A 22884-nucleotide genomic window follows, 5' to 3' on the forward strand; every position below is an offset into this window, starting at 1 on the left:
GCGATTATTTATAAAAAGAAAAAAAAATCGAGTAAGCGTACAATTTTATAAAATCAACTAGTATGAACTTTCATTGATGGGATTCGCAAACCCTGAAGGGTACATAAAGAGACCTGAAATTTTGGTCAAAATGTAAAAAAATTTCAAAATATCGTGTGAAATATCGTTTTATATGTTTTCAAGTGCGCTGAAAACGAATATCAACTCATTTTTTCAAATCGATCCCTCCAATGCGTCTATTGGCGCTTTCAAATTTCCTGAAAATTTGAGAAAATCGTGCGACATTAGGTTTTCAGGAGCGCTAAACTCAAAAATATCAACTCATTTTTTTTGATTTAGCTCTTCAAACCAGCGGTGGCAGCCTTTGTATAGCGGGTGTAGCGAGTTGCTACACCCAGAAGCAGCTCGCTACACCCAGAAAAAATTCGCTACACCCATAAAAAAATTTGTCTCCAATTTTACATTGTTATAACTCAAGTTTTTAGCAATAACTATTTGTTTTGTTCGTTTTTTGCTAGTTGGCTACCTACACAGACACAATTTTTGTGGTAAAAGTTGATAAACAGTGAAAAATCTCTCTTTTTTGTTCTTTTTCAATCAGTTTAAGAACCTCAAAAATGTTTGCTACACCCAGAAAAAATCGACATTTTTTTCTTTCAACCAATCCCAGTTTCGCTACACCCAGGCGAAATCTAGGCTGCCACCGCTGCTTCAAACGCCAATATCTTGCCCAGCCAAAGCCTTTCATTGGCCACCAAAATTCGCTGAAAATCGTAAAACATTCTTTACGTTTTCAAGTGGACTGATTTCATTGATAGAATCATTTTTATGATCGAACTCCTGCAAAAGCTTCACTTCAACTGGAAATTTTGGGATCAATGGGAAGGAGAGAAGAGTTGGAGGGGCAAATTTTCAAAAAATGAGTTCAAAATCGTACACGAAAACGTATAAAACCATATGTCACACAATATTCAACATTTCTTTACAATTTGACCAATTTTTTTTTTGGGGGGGGGGGCGTTCCTAGTTTCAAGAATCCTCTCACGAAACGCTCATCATCGTAAGTATTATAAAAATGTATACTTTTTTGTGTTTTTTTTTCAAATTTTCATAACTCCGTTTGCCAAACTTTTTAAAACCATCTCTCAAAAAATTTCAATATTAAACTTGGGAAATTTTTTTGAATCTGCTTTCAATTACTTTTCAAACGTCGCAAACGAATTTTCTCTAAATTATAGCAATCTCGAGTACAGGAACTTCAAATAAGCTGCAGGGCTTCATGAAGAGAAATTTCAACCGCCGAAAAAAGGCAACCTCGCCCGATCTGCCCCTGGTGGGAGCAAAGATTACAATTTTCATTTTTTTCCACGCATATGAAGAACCTAAAAAAAATATTTTCAGCGAAATCGGAAGACCTGAACCCAAAATGTGACTGATTCGACATTGAATGACCCCTTTCCATGGTAAAAAAAAAAAGAAATAAAAACTTTTCAATCAGACCTCGCAGGAGGGAAGAAAGGGGGTTTGCCTGGTTCCCAATTTCCACGAGTGCTCAAAAAATAGCTCGACTAAAGCCATGATTTGCGGCGAAGGAGTCCCTTTATATTGTCTTTCTTATAGGTACATATTTTTACCTTCAAGGTACGTACTTGGCTATAGCTCTTTAACATGGTGTTCCGACGACCTGTTGTACGTTGCAAATTCCATAATTCATGGAGTAAGTAATTTTCAGTTTTGATTCGTTCGATCCAAATTTAAAATAAGTGAACAAGGAACCAGATTTTTCCTAAACAGAAAATAAAAAGGCCAGATCATCATACTTTAATTACGAGTAGCTTCGATGGTTGTAAAATTCGATCATTGATCTAGGTACCTGCCACCTACCTATGTAGCTATTTATTATACGCAATAATTTTCATTTTTAATACGCGTACCATACTTACGCGATATTGCTCCAATTATTACGTAAATTTACACGCAGGCGATTCAACTACTCGTATTTACCTATTTTTAGTATCACGTGTGTTTCACTTGTAGGACTTTTTTTGTTTCGAAAACTCGTTCGTTTCCTGAATGTTAGCTCTCGAGTCGTATACGTATTTGACGCAGAGGAATAAATTGGGCCATTTAATAATTAACATTCAATCGGCGTATATGCACATTTTTATTTACGAGCTAATTAATAGTCGATTATTTGACATCTCGTCTAGATATTTTCAAGTGGTTTTGGGTGTCTAGCCGGAGTGAAATCTTATAAATACGAGCATATATGCACACCACTCATACTCGTAGAAAGTTTGTGGGCAAAAATCTGATTAAGGTAATATATCTACTCGAGAATAGGTAATCTTGAAAGTACGTAACAGACCTACTTTCGAGTCACATTGGTAATGAACTTAGCGAAAAGAATTTTTCAATATTGTGTGATGATGTTCGAGATGAATGAGCACACATAGGTATCTAAACACTAAACAGCGAACCGGTTGCGTAATATGTAATTTCAAACTGAACGAATTACCAGACCGTATGAATGCTGTGGTCGTGTTTCTTTTCGTTTTTCAAACTGACGGATTTAGATGAGGTGATGACCCACGTAGGATGTGATTTCCATTACGACGAATAGGTAATTTCAATTTTCGAGATTTTTTTTTCCTCTCCATAGGTAGAGAGAGAGAATTATGCGAGAATGGCGTGATCGTATTATTTCTATATCCAATTACCGCCTCTGTTCGACGTGTCACGACAACTGGTACTAAAATTAATAGTGGAAATTGAAAAATATATTCAACGGTTATCAATTTGAAGGCTTAGCCTTGAGCGACAAAATTATGCTCATTTCAGATTTTCAAAATTACTTACTAATTAGGGCAAAGTACAAATTAGTAGGTGAAAAAATAAAAGTAGTTACTAACAATATTAGATTACCTACTTTTATCATTATTTTGGGTGATGAAGGATGTCTTATTTTGAGAGTCTTTTGCTATCTGCATATACGATTCTGTTTAGGAGGCCCCCAGACCCCAGGTCTGTAGAAAAAAAAGAGTTGAAGGGGCTTGTTTGTCTTGAACTCGGATTTTTTTATGTGGAAGCTAGACCCAGGTGTATTTGAAGGGTCTAAAAAATTAGGAAACTTGGTCCAAAAAAACCTAGAAAAGTCTCAGGGGATAATCTGTAATCCTCGGAGAGAAGGAAGGTATCCTAATCACTCAAGACCAGGCATTTTTATGAAAAAATATTATTTATAGTGCGCTGGAATTAGGTAGAACACACCAAGGCAAAATTTTATGATCTGCAAACTTCGTCAAACATGCAAAGTCAATGAAAAATCACCATTTCACTGACCATCCGCGTAAATCTGCGAACATATTGTAGGTCGATTGGCATTCCAATTGTAAAACAAAGATTATAATAAAAGGAAGAAGAAGAGGTTTCGTTGATACTCGAAATAAAAATAAATAAAAAAACATGTTTGAAAAAGTAAATTTATGTGTCAAGGTTGTACAAGTAGTAGGTACGATAAGTAATAAAAAAAAAAAAACGCCGAGCGACGAAGATGGGTAATTGTTGATGTGAACAGGCGTGTGCGCGGAGACTAACAACACTTGCAAAGAGAGAGACGAGAGTGAGAAGAGAATCTAACTAAGAGGTTTCATTACCTACGCATACCAGCTTGCACACTATACACATCATGTTATCGAACTCGTACTCGTAATCGTAATAATGACGCGAATATCATCTCATCATCGTCGCATGTTGCTTTGCAAATGATTCGGTCATCGGTGTGATTTACCACACGTAGCAATCAGAGATGTCTAATGCTTGTTTTAAAGAAGTAAGTAATTTAAAAAACTGGCATTTTATCGTGGACCATCTGTCACCTGAACAAATTACACTCACGAAGCGAAAGGGCAGAAAATTGAAACTTAGTCGGATAATTGAGACTTTGGTCAAGAGGGTACTTCAAGGGGTCGATTTGATTTTTAAGAACCAATTGACCCCAAAACCCAAAAATGAGATTCATATAGGAAAAGTGTAAAACTCAAAGCTCTCAAAAAATACAATATTTGTTTCGAAATTTATGCGTTTTGTGGGCGTGGAATTCATTTCACTTCAAATTCCAAAACAAAATCTAAAGAAAACGCGCAAAATTGAAAAATTTTCAAAAAATATTTTTTATTTACATCAAACTATGTATGGGTTTATGAGAACGCAGAATCCATTTTTCAACACTATTTTACCCCAACACCAAAAACTGGCTCTCAATGGGAAATATAAAATTTACCATTTTCAAAAAAATAAGGTACTGGGACAAAATCTGGGCTTTTAAGAGCGCAGAACTCATTTTTGAAGACCATTCCATCCGAAACTCCAAAAGTAAGGCCCAAAAAAAAGGTACAAAATTTACAATTTTCAAGAAAAAACTATAGGTACATGGGGTATTAAAATTTGAATTTTCAAGGACGCAGAATTCATTCTCGAAGACTATTTGACCCCCCCCCCCCCAATCCGAAAAACCGTCTGGAAACAGGAGGTCCAAAATTTACAATTTTCAAAAAATACAACATGGTCGATGAAATCCGAAACAGAGTCCTTAAAAGTCTACAATTCAATTTCCATATCGCATTTTTCAATATTTTACATTCATAAGTTATTTTTCAGGGCACTTTACTATGCTAAATTAGCCCAAAGTAGACCAATGATAGTCTCTGCAAGTTTCACTGGCAATTGATTTCAATTCACTGTTGTAAAACAGAGGAAAAGAGAGGGGGAAGAATGTGAACGAATAAAACTTCAAGCTGACTGAGCAGCTAGAATGCTCACATCACAAATTAAGAGGAAGGTAATTTGACTCGCGAGCAAAACAAGGAATTTTGAGAGGAAATTTTCTCAAGATATTGCAATGAGAGAAATCAGGGATGGGGGTACAAAAAGGGGAAAAATCAAAATTCTGAACAAGAAAATTGACTTAAAAGGAGAATTTCAACATATGATTGAAATAGAAAATACGTCTTTTCCCGCCATTTTGCAAAAAAAGGCCAAATTATCTCATGATCGAGGCAAAAAGCACGATTTTTTGCAAAGATAAAAATACAAGACTTGAGACAATTTTTAGGGGGGAGAGGGGGGTACAAAAGCAAGATATTACGTAAAAAGCAGGAAAATCAAGATGAGTTGAAGTTCCTGAGTGAATACGAATCTAGAACTGATTGGTCGAACTTCTGAGTTTCAAACACGAGTTTTCTCATTTTTTTCGAACCAAAAAAACTTCAATTTATGCAATCTGTGCTTTTCAATACCTTTCAAGACGAGTACTTCAGCCTGATAGTGGTTTCGAATCTGCTTCTCAAGGGCTCAAGGAGACGTACTAGAAATTCAAAACAGATCTTGAAAGGGAGGGGTTGGAAAAGACGATTTCAAAACGTTATGTGAGGTGAGACTACCAAGAAAATCTAGTGTTTTCTCAAATCACCCTACTTTGAGAATCCAAAGCTCTTCTCCTGTCTGACTCAAATGTATCGAATTTCAGATTTGTTGTATAATATTTTCAACTCTGAAGTGAACTACCAAGTGCTGGTTGAAATTCAAAGTAGGATTCTATGTTTTTCCTTTTGATCCGCCTTTTGCCTAATTAGAGTTGCAACAATATCCAGCGGATTTCCGCCTTCTTAAAAAATACGTAACAGAGGGAATTTGAGTAATACCTACTCGTAAGGTTCAGTCTGTATAATTATTAATAAACACACCAACCTAAGCGTAAACGACGTGTTTAAATTTTTTTTCAATGTAAGTTTATCAATTTGAACGGTAAGTTTTTGATTTCAAATAAGGTACAATTATAAGCAATTAGAATATGTGATCATCGATCGGTATTATGTTTACAAATATATTCGCCGGCCATCGACCTACTCGAACGACCATTTATTTCAAATATAATAATCCCAATTTGCTGATTTACTAAACAAATCGCAAATACCGAATACTTACGTGCTACATTGGTAGGTAATATTTTAAAACTAATTCGTCTATTTATGAAATCGAATCATTCGTTGTAATTTAATTACCTATTAATTCGTGTGCTGGTCGCGTTCAGTCGAGTAATTCAGCCTACGTTTAATACTTTTGTGTGATTAAAATCGAAGTGTTTCAAATATTCGCAATGGCTCGTACCGTTAATTTATTTCTCATCTTGTGCTGTATTATCGTCCCCTGCTTCGAATTATGGTAAGTGATTTGCGATTATTTTTACCAATTATTCCAAGAACCAATATTTTGCTTCGATTTTTTTCGTTCATTGGTGCCTATACACTCGTATAGTTCCAGTTCGTCTCTAAGAGTAAAAGGGAAACGCGGAGCTGCTGCAGCATCCCAAACCAATGCAACTTGCACCTGTGGAGTATTCCTGAGTAGTCAGATAGTCAAAGGAGCTGTTAAATCTGCGGTAGAAGATCCTGTCATTTCTGTCGATGTTGAAGAACCGGGCAATTGCGCTATTACTCAATGTTCAACCAAGTGTCTTGAAGAGGTGAATATTTATATTTTTTCGCCCTTCATTTATCCTTATAGTTAATGTAATACCTAAGTATGTAACTCGATTATACCGGTAATGTGTGTGTGATTTAAATACACACAGATGGTGAAATTCTTGCCCACCAGTTCATCGATCATTTGTGCCTCAGTTGATCGCGATGTTTACAAAGAAAAGGTGAGATAGAAGATTATACCTGCTTCACTTATTATGATTTTTTTTTTATCAATTTACTCAATTGATTTTTCTAATGTGCTCGGATGTGCTTGGATAAGGCAATTAAATTAGACTGCACATTACTAATTTAGAATACCTATTGATTTCATTTCTAGGCTCATTTGTTCCTCAACGTCTGCGATCAAGGCTGGAAGAAAAGTAAGATTTCCACTCAAAAAGCAATCTGTTGCGAAAATTCAAAAGACTACAAATGTCCAGTGGCATAGAAGACGTGATCGTTAATACGTTAATTATAGTCTATATTTTATTCGTATATTTATTTCGAAATGTTTTTCGCTTAAATTTAGATATTATTATTGATTTATTTTTTTCAACAGAAATTTTTTCGAATAAAAGTATTCGTAAATCATCATCTCTAATTTTTAAACAATATAAAATATCTACAAATTTTTAGGAAAATATTCAGACAGATGAAAATTGCCAAACCAGTATTCCGTAACATTCTAACGTCTTACATATCATAATATCTACCTAAGTATACATCTGTATGTTAATTCTTTATCGCTGATTGCAAGGGAGTTTTTGCTTCTTTCTGATTGGTTTTCAAATACACCCTTCACACTCCAAAAAAACTCCAACTCGTTGACTTTTTGTTTGCTTCCTTTCAAAAATGAGTTGAAAAAATCACAGAATCAGAGGTCTTTTTTCAAGGAGTTTGATCAAAATCCTTTCAACTCCTTTTGCATTTATTTCAGTAAGCAGATATCAAAAAATTTTCGAGTGATAAGTTGGACTGAAAAGTTTTAGGTACCTAGTGATACTTGAAAAATATGTAAAACCAATTTTAGGCATCACTCGTTTTGGAAATGAAGCATTCCCTTGAGTTTCCTCAAAACGACCATGTTAATTTCTCAAGTAAAATTTAAAAATTCACACAGAAATGAATGGCCAAGTTGATGGAAATTTTCTGTAAAATTTTCATCAGCTGTTTTCAATTTCCTGCTCTTCATTCATTTTGCGATTATCGAAGGAAAAATTTAAACGCAACATTTCATTCGCTTTTTTTTGACAACTTTGACATGACAGCTCACAAAGAAAAATGTTCACAACACAACGAAACTGGAAAACATTGAAATCAGATATTGTGAGGTCGTTTTTGATTTCGACAAATGTCATTTTGTAATTTGAAAATTCAGTAAAAAATCAACTAAAACTGAACAAAAATTATTGATGAAAAATAAAATCTGCACATGTATTTTTTGATTTGAAATTACAAAAAAATTCCGTTTCCAAGCAAGTAAGTACTTTTTTTTGGTTGCGGTTTATTCGTAATATCTCCATAAGCCATACACTATACCTTAGGCTTATAAATATGCACATACCTAAATAAATAAACTTCTTGGGGAAAAATTTAACTGAAAATCACAATGATGGCGGTTTTCTCAAAAGTTGTACTTACATTACCTTAATTTTTGTGGATCGCAAAAAAAAACATCGATAATATCAATTTTCAAGCACTTGAAATCCTTCAGAAAAGCGAAAGTGAAATTGGGTAAAACAATCAACTGGATGGAAAAAAATGACTTTGATTTTTTCACTTTTTCTGGACTTCGCTTCAAACTTAGGCATTTCTAGGAAACAAACTAAAGCGATCGAAAAGGTGCTCAATAAGCAACGACCTATTATGAGTAGAAATTTAAAATTTCTGGAGAAATTTGAAAACTCGCTGTAGGCTCCAAAAAACGTCAAATTCAGCTTGTTATGCATCTTGTTTGAAAATTGGATTTTTTTCTCTTTTTTAGGAATTTACGAATTGGTCAGAAATTCACTGTTTAGAAACTCATCGTCTAGAAATTTCGCGATGACCGCCTAAAATGGTCGATAAGGTGATCAAAAAGCACCCAATCATCTAAGTTATAGGTGCTAAAATTCATTTTAAAACCTTCCAGAGCGATTTGAAATTTCTGGAGAAACTTAATGATTTGCTGGAGGCTACAAAAAGCTCCAATTCCAACTGTAAATCTCGTACTCAATTTTTTTCTTGAAAAAAGTAACTTTGGTAACAAAAAAAGCTGGAAAAAGTAATTAGCTAAAGTAACCAAAAAAGTGACAAAACATGAAAAAATGTTCAATGTAAGTAAGTATGTAGAGAGAGAAAAAAGTGAAAAAAACAGAACTTTTCAAAATTGAAATGCTCTATTTTTTTTTTCAATTTAAACGGTGTTGAACTAATTTTGCAAATTTTTTGGTAAGAAAACGAAACCTTTTGGAAGCTTTTGGCAATTTTTGGCAATGACGTAAGAATTTCTACAATTTCTGGCAAAAAAGCTGATTTTTGGCCAAAAGCAAGACTTTGGCAATCTTGAGAAAAAGTGGAACCTTTTGGGAATTATTGGCTAAAAGTCTAAATTTTTAGCATTTTGATAAAAAAAAAAACAACAACAACATTGGGTTATTCTCGGGGAAAAAATCTATATTTTCTAGCAACTGTGCTAAATGAGAATTTTAGTATTAAAGTAAGAGCAAGACTATGACAATTTTTGAAAATAAAAAACAGACAGAAACGTAAAGCCTGGTAGAAGTTACAAATCAAAAAAATCTGAATATAGTAAGTACTCAACAATTTTTTTCACAAAATAAACGTCCTATGCTAAATTATCCCAATAAAGGCCAAAATGCCAAATGAGCCTGATAATTTTCATGCACTAATAACAAACGTCTTTCGAAGCAATCAAATCCGATGGCTACATTTGCCTAGCACCCAGCCACTGCCCATAGATAGTACACACGTATTTATTGTACAAAGATATGTACCTAATTTATGATGAATGCAAATGCAAATCATGCATCGCGTTTATGATCGATAAGTTCGTTAATGAAAGTACATACATTCGTAAGTAGGTTAATTCTTTTTATTATTTTTTCCCTTTCATTCCAAGGGATATTTTTTCCACTATACCTACTAAAGGTTTCTCGATGACCCAAAAAATACAACACGTACACGCGGAAATAGTCGCGAGTCGAGTCGACGAGTCGAGTCCTATACGTATAGCTGCAGATTTGGAGAATAATAATAATAAAAAAAAACCTAATAGTGGTTTTTTTTAATACGATTTGTCTATACGTAACTCGTGTTACACTAACAAATAAATAATAACGCCGCCAAATCGATATAATATAGCTAACCAGTTCTGCAACCAGTTTAGCGGTTCCGATTAGCAGGCTATCGTACCTACAACAACTCGATTAAGGAATATTTTATCTGGTAATTATTTTTATGGGATTGGGTGATTTGGTGACATTTGACAGTTTATAATGTACTAGTACGAGACAAACCTCACCCACATATTAGGAATGCAGTCGGCCCCATAGAACAAGTCATTACGTATTAATTTCTCAAGAAGCATTTTGCATTTGATTTTATACCTATACTTTTACTAGGTATATTAAAGCAAAACGCACCGAAAAAAGATACGACATTATGTATAAAATGTACTTTCTACTAATTGGTTTCATATATATAGGTACCTATATGGTTTCCGCGTTCCAGTCTCATTTAGGGTATCAACAAGTCGTTGGCGGTGTCCTATATTATATTAATGTATTAAGTATCGAGATGGTAGTTTTTTAAATTGATTTTTCCTATAATGTGAGAAGTGGAACTTTAAGCTTTGGTCTAGTTTTCACTGGTTGGCGCAGGTTTGGTTGAGGATTTGTGTGTCAGATTGCAACGTGTGTGTGATACATCGACTCGTGAATGTGGGTATGGTATTGCTTGGGATTAGGGTGTTTCTCGTAATAAGGAGTAAATGTGATAATATGACGTCTTCGAGCAGAAAACAGTGGTGTAATAATCTGCTTGCTCCAGCTGGATGGTATTCTCAAAAAAATTAAGAGGAAGACATTCGACCATCTTGCTCCACCTGGATGGTATTCTCAAAAAAATTACGAGGAGGACATTCAATTCAACCATCCCAAACAGAAGTAGGATTCGAAACAGATTTCAAAGAGGACATTCCCAATTTCCCACACACCAGTTTTTTTTTTTTTTTTTACTTTCCTCACTCTGAATACAATTATGTTTACTTCAGTTGACCAGTTGCAAGAAGCGATAGTAGTAGGTCTAGGTACAGGGTGCCCAGAAGTATCGAGTACCCCAAAGAAAGTGGCAACGTGAAATAGATGCATATGATTGGTGGAATGTTATCTCTCCAGTCCAACAACCAATCATGTGCTATCATTATTATCATTCACTGTGACCAACCAAAGTATTTTAGTAGGAAACTTTTTTAGGGGTACTCGATATTTCTGGGCACCCTGTACCTTCTGAGAGCGATTATTGGAAAAATGTAACACAAAGAATGGTTACGCAGACGTCATTAAATTACATGCCCCAAAAAAAACTCATATCCACATCACGAAGGAGTTCGTTCCACGCCCAGTGAACGATTATTTCCAAAAAACGGCTCGCATAATAGAGCCCAGTCATTCAACGTCGCGCAACCCCTCCCCACCCTCCCAACAACAATTTCGAGCGGAAATAAACCGTTGCAGAATTTTTTAAAGGTGACCTTGCGACCTATCAAAATAGGTTAAAATTTCGCGAGAAATTCGAAAATTGCGACTAGAATGTTATTTGAGAATTTTTAAAGAACTTTGAGCCCGAAATTGAATCATGATTATGAAGATTTATGAAAAATGTGCCATATGATCAATCAAAAAGAGCTAAAATTTGTTGAAAAATTTAAACATTGCTACGAAAATATTTTTTGAGCATTTTTGATAAATTCTGAGCACAAATTTGAGTCGTGATTTTTGAGAATTTTTGAAAAAGATGCCATTTCGACCTGTAAAAGTAGATCGAATATCAATCAGAAAATCAAATATTTCAACTGAAATGTTCTTCGAGCAGTTTTGAGGAATTTCGAGTATCACAAAATTTTCGTAAAAATTCGTAATGTCAAAAAATATCTACTCATCAAAACTTTTAGCTTTTTGAGGAATTTTTAGCTCAAAATTAGATCATAATTTTCGGAATTTTCAAAAGGGTAAGATTTCCGACAAAAAATCAAAAATTTTTGTCAAAACTATTTTGGGCATTTTTTTTTTTGGAAAATTGCAGCTTTAAATTTAGTTTGTTTTAGCGAACTGTCGTAGAAGGGATATGAGAGTAATTTAATCACAACGAACGACAATTAAGTCACGAAAAAATGTTTGCCAACAAAATAATATTGTAAGTACAGCCTGCCTACTGAAACATTCTCAAAAATGGAAACAAGCTTGGGAAAAATTTATATAATTGGCGACAAAAATTATCGACTACCATGGTCACGTTTGAGCTTAAAATCTTTCAAAAGTAGGTAGTTTAAAAAAGTTTCGACACCCATTTTCGATTATCTGCTAAAATTTTAATCCATTTTGATAGCTGCGAGAAACTTTTTTTAAAAATTTCAAAATTGAAGACCTATTTTCGGGTTCATATGAAGTGTTTTTGAAATTTTATAAATTTGCGACGATCTTGACCAATTTTTGAATACGTAACTTTCGATATACATATATTGCGTTTTTTCGCAACAGCAACGATCGACTTAGAAATGGAGATTTTTTCGCAACTTTGACAAACTGCAGTTTTATAATGGGTTAAAAATTTGGTAAAAAATCAAAAAAATATTCGAAAAAAGTTTTGACAGAATTTTGTGATTTTTTGTCAAAATTTCAACCTTTTTTGATGGGCTGTATGACAGCTTTTTCAGAACCCCCGAAACTCTGACACAATTTTGGAGCTTAAAATTGGTCAAAAATGCTCAAAAATACTCGAAAAATTTGATTTGCTTAACGTAACTATCAGGTTAGAACATGGACTTTCCCTTCTAGAGACCAATTTTGAGACTTTTGATTTTTTGCTCAAATTTCAGCCCAATTTCCATAACACGTGTGGCAACTTTATCATGTTTTCGTCGAAATATCTGACCAAATTTACACCTTTTTTTTTGAGCAGAGGGGGCATTGAAATGTTTAAATTTCAATAGTTCCCATCTGACATGAAGACATGTGTGAATTAGTGTTTCCTACTCTAAAGAAATAATTGCGAAAATTCAATTCATTGAAATTTTAAAATTGAAAGTTGTGACGATTTTGAGCAACTTTTTGTTTATTTTCGGTAATAAATATTGCAATTGTGGCGACCAATGTGCTTTCAAACATGGCGAATTTCAAAAGTTGCTTTTAAAAACGATTTATGTAGTTTATTTAGACTAGCCATTTTTCAGTCAATATAAGTATGGCTTATTTGAATCGTCCCGAGTCATAACCTTTGTAATGAATATATGTACATTCGAGAAAAAGTGAAGGTAGTAAGTTATTAAAATGTCATCCCTTTTTGAATTTAGATGGGTCGCATGACATCAATTTCAAAACCGCTGAAAATCTTGACTCAATTTTGGGCTTAGATGCTTAGAATTTTCAAAAAATGCTCAAACAATTTTTCTTTAAAATATTTGAATTTTTCGCGAAATTCCAATATATTTTAATACGTTGCGTCGCATGCACATTTTCAAAACCTTCAAAAATAAACGATTACCTTATTTTGGGCTAAAAATTTCTTGAAAAAATGTGCAAAACTCATTTTTGACGAAATATCTGCATTCTTCGTGAGATTTTAACCCATTTTGATAGGTCGCAAGGTCACTTTAGAAAAATATCTACAACAGTTTATTTTCACTCAAAAATGAAAGGGAGGTGACTTCAAAATATTCCACTGTGTTCTACGCCAATTTTAGCGAATTTTAGATCAATGTGAGTGGAACGAACTCGATCATGGTATGGATATTATTTTTTTAGACCTTCGACTTGACAACTGCTGCGTAACCATCTTTGGGCTTAAATATGCCCACAAATCACACTCAAAGGGGCATCAACGTCCTATTTTGGAACTGGTCACATAAAGTAAAGAACGTTTGGAGTTAGGATAGTGCTCAGTAGAATCCAGTGACAAAACAAGTTTCGGCTCGGGTCATTTTGAAAAATTGGGTGTTTATGGGCTCCTTCCCTCTCCCTAATTTGTGCCACTGGGAAAATCTAAAATATTTTTACACCCATATCTACAATGAATCCAATTGAATCTTTCCCGTCGTAATAATTACGCATGAATTCGATATTATCTGGAGCATTTCATTAGGCTGTAAGCTAGATTTGACTTAGTCTTCGGTTACATGCAGGGTGTCTCGAGATGAATCTGATACATGAATTTAAAAATTTAAGCATTGAGTGTGATTTTTACCCTAAAAAAGTACATAAAAGAGTTCATTTTATGGCAATATCACTTAATACTCAAAAAAGCTCGATGCAAGTTCCCCCCCCCTCACACTCCAAAGTAACACCGAATAAAGCTAAAAAAAGAAGACACGATATCAACCATCAAAATCTAATCTAGTACAGGAAGTCACTCTTCATCGTCTTCGATTACAAAAAAAATCCCTCCAGTACGCTCGATTCGAGCACAAGTACCTAGTATTTTGCAACATTAACACCGGTTCGAGCTTAATGACTCCTAGTCGATGCAATTAATAACGCCTCGATCATGTATTTATCAAACTTAATTAATTACATTACGTAACTACGCCGATTACACGACCGACGATGGTGATGGCGTCTCCATCTCGAATCGCGAATTATAATGTACTACTCGTACTATTTCAAAGCCCGAAATTATCATCATCTTGTTCGTTTGTGTGTTTACAGTTCGACCACTTGGCCCAGCCTCACGTACCCGGAATGCCATTCGACTTCAATTACGCCGTTAAAGACGACTATTACGGAACGGATTTCGGCCACCAAGCCAGCAGCAACGGTGACCAAGTACGAGGCGAATACCGAGTTCTGTTACCCGATGGCCGTTTACAAATCGTCAAATACGTCGCTGACTGGAAAGACGGCTACACCGCCGAAGTCACTTACCAAGGAGAAGCCAAATACCCTCAACCAGTACCAGGTGCCAGCGGAGGACAAATCGGTTCAGGCGGATACCCAGGAGCTAGACCGACCGGAGGTTACCCATCACCGAAACCCAGCGGAGGATACTCTGGCGCTGGATACTCTGGCGGATCTTACAGTCAACCAACTGCTGCTGGATACCCATCCTCGAGACCGACTGCCGGATACCCTTCGTCTCAACCAACCGCCGGATACCCGTCATCTCAACCAACCGCCGGATACGGTGGAGCTCAACCATCCTACTCTGGTCAACCAATCTCCGGCTACGGAGGTGCTCAACAAGCCGCTGGAGGATACTCGTCCTCCGGCCCGGATTACGGAAGTTACTAAGATACCATCTCCCCGCCCCCCTCTTTTTTCCAATCCTCGATTCTTTCCTTTTTTAGTTAATGTTTTTTATCTCTTTCTTTTTTTTTTTCAATTATACAAAAAAAAACAGCTTAGATTCCATCAAGAGATTTTTTAAGTACTTTATACGAATGCATTTGCTTTTAGAATTTAAGTTTTAAGTGTCTCATGGAATGGCAAATAATTTTTACCCGCTTGTAATGTAACCCCCACGTTTGGCTACGTTACCAAGTTGACCTCATATGTATACTCGAGTATTAATTATAGGCCATCCCATCATCCTTCTTGTAATTTTTGATTTTCAATAATAATTCTTCGTCTTAATTTAAGATTCATTATACCAAAGGTTAATACCAATCGTACGAAGAAAAAACATCGAGTACATTTTTTTTTTTTTAATTTTCATTATATGTTGACCCACGTAGTAAAGGTAGGTTTATAGACTTATCTTAAAAATTACGTACGCTGCGGATATCATCGACTTTATAATAAAATATCTTATACTTATAATAATCTTCATCTTTGATTGAAATATATAAACTGCAGGGTATTTACAACTATACTCGTATATCTATATCCGAGTAACTTAAACCCTGAAAAAATATTATTTTTAATTTATTTTTTCATCTTATATTTTGATGTTTTCTTTACTAATACGAGCCATATTTAAGAACTGATCGTGATAACAGGATATTATGTATTTTTTCTCTCTCTCTCTTTCTAATTGTTGTAATGTACTTGAGTGCAGCTTACTCGTCAATGATTACTTAGTATAGATTAGTTCGTTATAGATAAATAATTATTACGTAATTAGTATTTTTTTTTTTTTTTTGAAAAAAAAGATCAAAACGTACAAAATATCTTTAAATGAAAAATAAAAATCCCAAGTACAACAGTAAGATTGTTACCTACGTATAATAATAGATAAAATAAGTACCCTACCAAATTTTTTTCTTTCCTAAAATCGTTACCTGGTGTATCAATTTGATCATCGATGATGAAAAATTTCCATACAAGATGAAAAATAGATATAAAAAATAAATTTCGAGTATAGAAGCTGTTTTTGAAAACCATACAAAGATTCCTTATCTTAGCCATATTTTATTATAAGATTTTTGTGAATTTTTTTTTACTACTTTTTTTTGTATATTTTTAAAACATTTTGTACATGTCTTTTTCTAAGTAAAACTTTTATTAAAAACGTTGTCTATTTTCTTCACAATTGGACCTACTCTAAAATGATAGGTAATCTTCTCTCATGAAACCAAGAGAGCCAACAACAATTTGCGAAACAGAAAGTAGCATTGAATTAATCATGCGCCACAGAAAAAGAAGACTGCAGCGTTCTTGAATAAGTGATCGTATGAGATAGCTTTCAATCAGTCCATTTCAGGTGCTCATGGGTGCTCAGCACTCAAGCTAATGAAAACACATTCATACCAATTGTAATGTACCATAATTATACTTGGGTACACCTATGACTTTAGAAAAATTAGAACAACATTGGCTGAATAAATTCAAACTCTACAGGTAACGGTTACAGTAGAAAGTATTTGTAAATCAACATGATATCATCTAGATGCAGGTAAGGTAATATGTCACATCTACTTGTATCTCATTAAATAGAGTTTAACAGGGCTTTTTTTGTGCCACGTATCATCCCCAAAGGAAATTTTAAAAATATCGAAAAATTGCCATAAATCTAGATTCTAGCCGACGCGACGAATCGACAATGAATCAAAAGCATCGTCTGCTCAAGTATAAATATATCTCTTTGAGTCTTTGATCTCCTTTACCTCCTTCAAAGCCACAAGTTTGAAAATTTTGAAAAAAATCTCATTCATAAAAAAATAGTAAGGTTAATACATTCAAGGAACTCCTTTTTTGGTAAATTCATTTTCATTTGAGAGAAGAAGTGGAGTTTTCAAGTGAAAATTTTAGTTTTTTTTTTTGTATACTTACATATTAAAAATAAGGTACCGTAAACTGAGGTAACATTGAAGGATTTTTCATAATTTTTTATGTTTATGGGTTAGAATGGCGGAGGTAGGGGAAATGTGTGTGGTGTTTCTGATAAAGCTATGTCAGCTATATTTTTGGCAGTTACAGAAGTTGCCTACCTTTTTCCTGTCAAGCGCAAGAGCCAAAAGAAGTGCCCTTCCAAGTTACCCAGTGTTTGGGGAAACTTTGAAAGCCCCTTGAAATGGGCTTCGCTCAAGGTCATAAAATTATCAAAAATCAAAAACATGAATATTCACTTCTTGGTCATTTTACTTATACGCGTCGAGCACCTACAAAATGATCCATATTCACAATTGAATTATTATGAAAGAGTGCTTCGAAATGCTAATGTAAGGTGGCATTATGGACTCACTGTCCTCTCAGTGCATCTTGTAATGATTCTTAAGTTGGTGAAGATCCTATAGGACTTGGTCAATTCCATCCCTTAGGTCTTGACAGCTTAGGGATCGTTTGATTAATTAAGGTAAGATGTAGGTACTTGCGAATTCGAAGTATTATCGAATCCCAGCAGAGGGTCCGAGCTAATATTATCATATGGGGAGAGCTCGCATTTACGTCATCGCAATACTATTGGTTATTATATTTCCCCCATTGTTTGGTAAAAGTAGCGCGAGCCTATCAGCTTTTGAGATCGATTTAAGAACTTTTAGGTGCTTTAGGTATAACTTTAGCAAGGTTCGATCTCAAAATCACTTCTTGTTTGTCCGTTGTGATAGATACGTGAGTTTAGTACAGACCCCTACTTAGGCAATCTATGAATCGGAGGACTTGGGCATTTAGTCCGTTTTCCTTCGACTTGATCGATTGAAAACGTATTTTCTACTCTTCTTGTCCTTTTTAGGGATTGGTGAATTTGTATCTTCATTGGTGAATTTGAACGTGATTAGGCGGTCGAGCATAGTGTCTCTGTTCTAATTACGCTATTTGGTGAATTTGTATATTGGCAAAATGTGTATATTTGAGAAAACCTTATATTAAGTATAAGAGAATGCAATTTAATACAACGATTACAATGGAGTGACTAACAAATGTGTTATTATTTCACGAAAGTGAGCCTAATTGATACATTTGGTTGGTTTTTATATTGACGTATCCGACACTATAGTGGTAGCAGCAGAGCTAGCAAGGGGTAAGTGTAAATAGTTCCTTCTTGATATTACAAAGAGCCGTATAAGGCTATACTGGTAATCTTTCACCTGCTAAGGAATATTTCTCATCCTCTATCCTATTACTATTTGTGCTTGTATACAGTACAGTCTAACACTTATTTGAAATTTTTCTAGTTTTCAGGCGTTTTTCATGCATTTTGCCCAATTTGACCAAATTTCATGATTTTTCAATGATTTTAGAGCTGTTTTTCAAGTTTCCACATCATTTTTAACATTTTCATGCATTTTTGACCAATTTTATTGAAATTTCATGATTTTTTCATAGCTTTCAAAGTTATCCCAGTTTGAATATTATTTTTTCACTCCTTGGGGAAAAACTTCGGCACATGAACAAATACACTAATTTATAGTCGGGAGGTGTACCAACACATCTATAATGTCACTTGACTCATTACCTATACTTGAAAATTCAAAATTCCAGACACCAAGTTTTTCACGTTAATTAAAATTAATTGAAACACCACCGTTTTTCACTTGCTTTTTTACTGGTGTTGGAACCATCATAGTTGAAAATGACAAAATAGGAAAAATAACTGCCAAAGTGTACTCTATCCATTCCCAGTGTCAGAATTGCTCCATACTTCATAGTTCCACCGCCATGGAGCATAACGTGATGGAAAACTACACCCTGCAATGTTACCCCAGTTTACGGTATGCTTTTCAGCGATGATAAGTTTTTGAAAAAATACAAAAAATTCCAAAGAAGTGATCCTCGCGTAGATCCATGACGTCAACTTTGAAAAACTGTTGACAAAATTCCAACAAACCAATTTTTGGCGTTACAATAATTTACCTACGAGTGAATTGTTTAGATCACATCACCAACTTTCTCTTGCCAGTTTCAAACCCCAAATTAAAAGACTGATTTACGCACCAATCTCACCCGCTATTATCCTTCATCATATTGATTTATGACCTCATTACTTTTATATAAAATACGTAGATATCATGAAAAACTATTTTTGAATAAGCCCAATTTTTTTATATCATATAGGTATGCATATATAATATTTGTGTAAGTTCGAAAGAGCATGCAAAAATTTATCATTGGCCAAAATTTCAAGCGCTTGAGTGCATTTTTCGATATTTGACGAATTTTTTAAAATCAAATTCAAGCTGAAAATGTGAAAAAAAATCAAAATTTTACCAAACTGACCTGTAAACGCTGAAATTTGAGGTATACCCTATTTTCGACCTTCCAAATCGATTGGAAACTGGTTCAAATCCTTTTTGATCAGTTCTAGTGCCCGCAGCAGATTTTTGAAACTTGAAATTTCCACAAAATTGTATTAAGTAAATGAAATTGGAAATCCGAAATTCGCACTGTACTCCAACTTAGACACGTTATGAAGTCGACTTCTGGTCGGTTCAAGTCATTTTGGAGCCTCCAGTGACTGGAATTTCCAAAAAGTAACTGGAACCTTTAAAACGACTTGAAACCACCTGCTTTCAGTTCGGCTTCCCAACTGCATTTTGCAAAATTTCCACCATGTTTCAAAAATCTGTTGGAGGATCCAAGAATTTTCAAACAGTCTCTCGAGGCTCTAAAAATACTTCAACCCTCTGCGTTGAAGTTTGAATGAAGCGTAAATTTCGGATTTCCAACTTCATTTGATAAAATTTTGTGAAATTTTCCTAGATCAATTGGTGAAATTATTGATTTCTTTTCTCATTGTTGGTCTATGTTTGAATTTCAAAAATTCTCCAAAAATCGAAAAACATACTTCAGCGCTTAAAATTTCGACTGGTGATTAATTTTAGACTGCTCTTTCGATCTAGCTAATTCGGTTCAAAAAATGTCGTGCGAGTTCTACGTTGGGATGCAAAATCTGTGATTTAGGCTGATCTGTCAATCAAAATGGCCGCCATTTTGTCAGCCAGCAATTGGTCAACTTTATCTAGGCATTTGCTTTTTTTCACAGGTTGCTAAAAAAATCGATAATTTACCGATTATGCCCTAATGGCTTCCTTGTCGAATACAGTTATGAGTAAGTAATTTTTTCAGTTACTGGTATTTTTTTACACCATCCACAAAATGTTCCAAAATTGGAATGTTACGGACTTTAAAGGTCAATAGTGGTATAATTCAGATTACCCCAGACGCACGATACCCGCATGCATGGAGGGGCAAATAAATTTTGAATTTTGAACACATATGGGGACATTTCTCGGGTTGGGGTGGGGGGGGGGTCAGCTTAAATATTTTTTTGGAGTGGTTTTACATCCATACTAACATTTGTGGTGAGTTTCATCAAAATTGGAGAAAGGGCGGATTTCACTATCTTATCCTGAAAGGCTCTTTTGGGGGAAAGAATAAGGAAACCGATTGTTTTAATTAAATGTAAACGTAAAGACTACATTTCAGTGGCGACGAGGATGATTTTATCGTTTCTATCGTTTTTGTAGTGCAATGTTATCATCTTGTTAAAGTATTCGTGAAATTGGAGAATTGTGCTACATCATGGCTACAGTCAGCCAGTAACCTCCACCTTTTGAGAAATTCAACTTGAAAGAAGAAGATTTTACATCATGGAGTGAAAGGTTCAGTGTGGATCTTAAAAGTTTTGATGTAGCGGCTGATGCTAAGGTGAAATTTTTAATCGCCAGTATGGGTCCTGAGCCATATGCCATTCTCAAATGCCCCATTTTTCTGAAGCTACCGAAAGAAGAAACTTTTGACGATCTTATCAAACATCTGACTGGATATTATGATCCTAAACCGTTAAAAGAAGTGAGTTGAGTTGAATTTTGCCGTCATTTACAACACGCTAACAAAAACTTTGCTTCTTATCATGCCGCGCTAAAAGAGATAGCAGAAGGTTGTGATTTTGGTGCATGTCTAGATGAAGAAATTTGTGGCCAAATTACAGCAGGAATTTGCAACTCGCGTTTACAGAAGCAACTATTAGGTGTTTCTAGTCTTACCTTAACAAAAGCAACTGAATTGGCTAAAACGTTAGAGTTGGCTACAAGCGGTTACGATGCTATTCATGAAAATTCGGCAAGTATGTCTGCTAAAATAAAGTCCGAATTGCAGGTGAATAAAATCAACGATCAGGTTTCCAAGAAGAAAATATAAAGCTCTGTGGAAACAGCCGAATCAAAACCCACCGAATCAAAACGAGCATCCGGTACCTGAATCCGATAAAAGTAATATTGATGTGTGCTTTTGGTGTGGCCATAAAAATCATCGTGTAACGGTGTGTCGATTTGTTAATAGTGTGTGTTATAAAATAATAATAAAATTGCACGTTTATGCATATTGATTGTTTTAATTAATTGTAAATGTAAAGACTACATTTCAGAAACATTTGAAAAATGAACTAGTTGCTTAAAAACATCTTATAGGTACCTACCTACATATAATATTGGCTGCAGTTCTTCAAGGAAGTGTCCTAGGACCAATATTGTTCATATTTTACACCTACAACTGCGACTTCCTGTAATTGAAAATTCAGTTACTTCACTCTTTGTATACATGTATGTACCTATGTAGGTGTACCTATATGTATGTATGCAGATGACTCATGTGTAATCAATAACAAAAATTATGAGACAGCTCTGAGCCGCTTGCAGCCTGCAGGTGGCTATTGACGTAATTGCTATCCAGTCAAGAGACTGGAAAATAAAACTAAATGAAAGCAAATCAGTTTACAGTAAACTGTTGATTTTGCTCTTCGTGATCGAGCATGGATGTATTCCCACAATCCTCAATGATAAACCAATTCCTGTTGCTAATGCTAACAGTGCTCGTTACCTTATTGGCTTTTACGTACATCTGGATAGTAAACACAACTGGGAAGAACATTATAAATTATTTTTTTAAATTCCAAAAATCTTCAAAAGTGCTTTAAAAAATGTTCACGATTATTTTTGATTTTTTTTAAAAATTAATTAATTTCAACATCAACAGGTCGCATGACACTTTTTTCGAAAACTCCGAATATCATGTGATAGAAATTTTTGGTTTTATGGTGAAATTTTGCCTCATTTTGGCAAATGCCATGACACTTCAAAAACCATTTTTATGACTTAATTTTGGACTCAAAATTTTTAAAAAATGCTAAAAAAAAACTTTGATGAAAATTTTTTGATTTTTTTATCAAAAGTTCTGCTCATTCTGATAGGTCACATGATCCTTCCTTTTAAAAATCTCAAAAACCATGGCCCAGTATGGGGTTCAAACTTCTTCAAAATACTCCAAAATTTTTTTATAGAAATTGGTTCATTTTCTGCCAACATTTTGAAATTGAATTTTTTATAGGTCAAATGGTCACTTTTTCAAAAATTCCCCAGAATCAAGACCTACATGTGCTCAAAATTTTTCAGAAGTGTTCAAAAAAAGTGATGATACAAATTTTTCTTTTTTCTGCCCAAATTGTCACCTATATTGATCGATCACATGACACTTTTTCCAAAAAAAAACTTAAAAAATTGTGACTCACTTCGGCTCTTGAAATTCTTCTAAAATGCTCAAAAAAAAATTTCATGGAAATATTTAAATTTCTCTCGAAATTTCAACTCGATTTGGTAGGTCACAAGATCACTTTTGAATAATTCTACAACAGGTCTTTTTTATACCTACTCAAAATTGGTGAGAGTGTGACTTTTTGTGTAAAATTTGACCAAAAATCCATTTTATTTGCTAAA

General features: G+C 34.5%; 2 protein-coding genes across 2 annotated transcripts in view; both read left to right on the forward strand.

Moving 5' to 3' along the window:
- Positions 1–16244, forward strand: part of LOC135831550 (DNA-directed RNA polymerase II subunit RPB1-like) — an 80250-nt gene extending 64006 nt beyond the window's left edge. The window contains exon 3 of the mRNA XM_065344138.1: positions 14444–16244. Within this exon, the coding sequence (XP_065200210.1) occupies positions 14444–15025 (582 nt within the window). The 3' untranslated portion in view covers positions 15026–16244. The remainder of the gene's footprint in view (positions 1–14443) is intronic.
- LOC135831565 (follicle cell protein 3C-1-like) lies at positions 5955–7112 on the forward strand. Its single transcript, XM_065344159.1, has 4 exons — positions 5955–6222; positions 6316–6523; positions 6632–6703; positions 6859–7112. The coding sequence occupies exons 1-4, from the start codon at positions 6158–6160 to the stop codon at positions 6967–6969; spliced, it is 456 nt and encodes a 151-aa protein (XP_065200231.1). The 5' UTR covers positions 5955–6157; the 3' UTR covers positions 6970–7112.
- Positions 16245–22884: the final 6640 nt, after the last annotated feature.

Source organism: Planococcus citri, chromosome 1 (assembly GCF_950023065.1).
Source record: "Planococcus citri chromosome 1, ihPlaCitr1.1, whole genome shotgun sequence".
Classification (NCBI taxonomy): Eukaryota; Metazoa; Arthropoda; class Insecta; order Hemiptera; family Pseudococcidae; genus Planococcus; species Planococcus citri.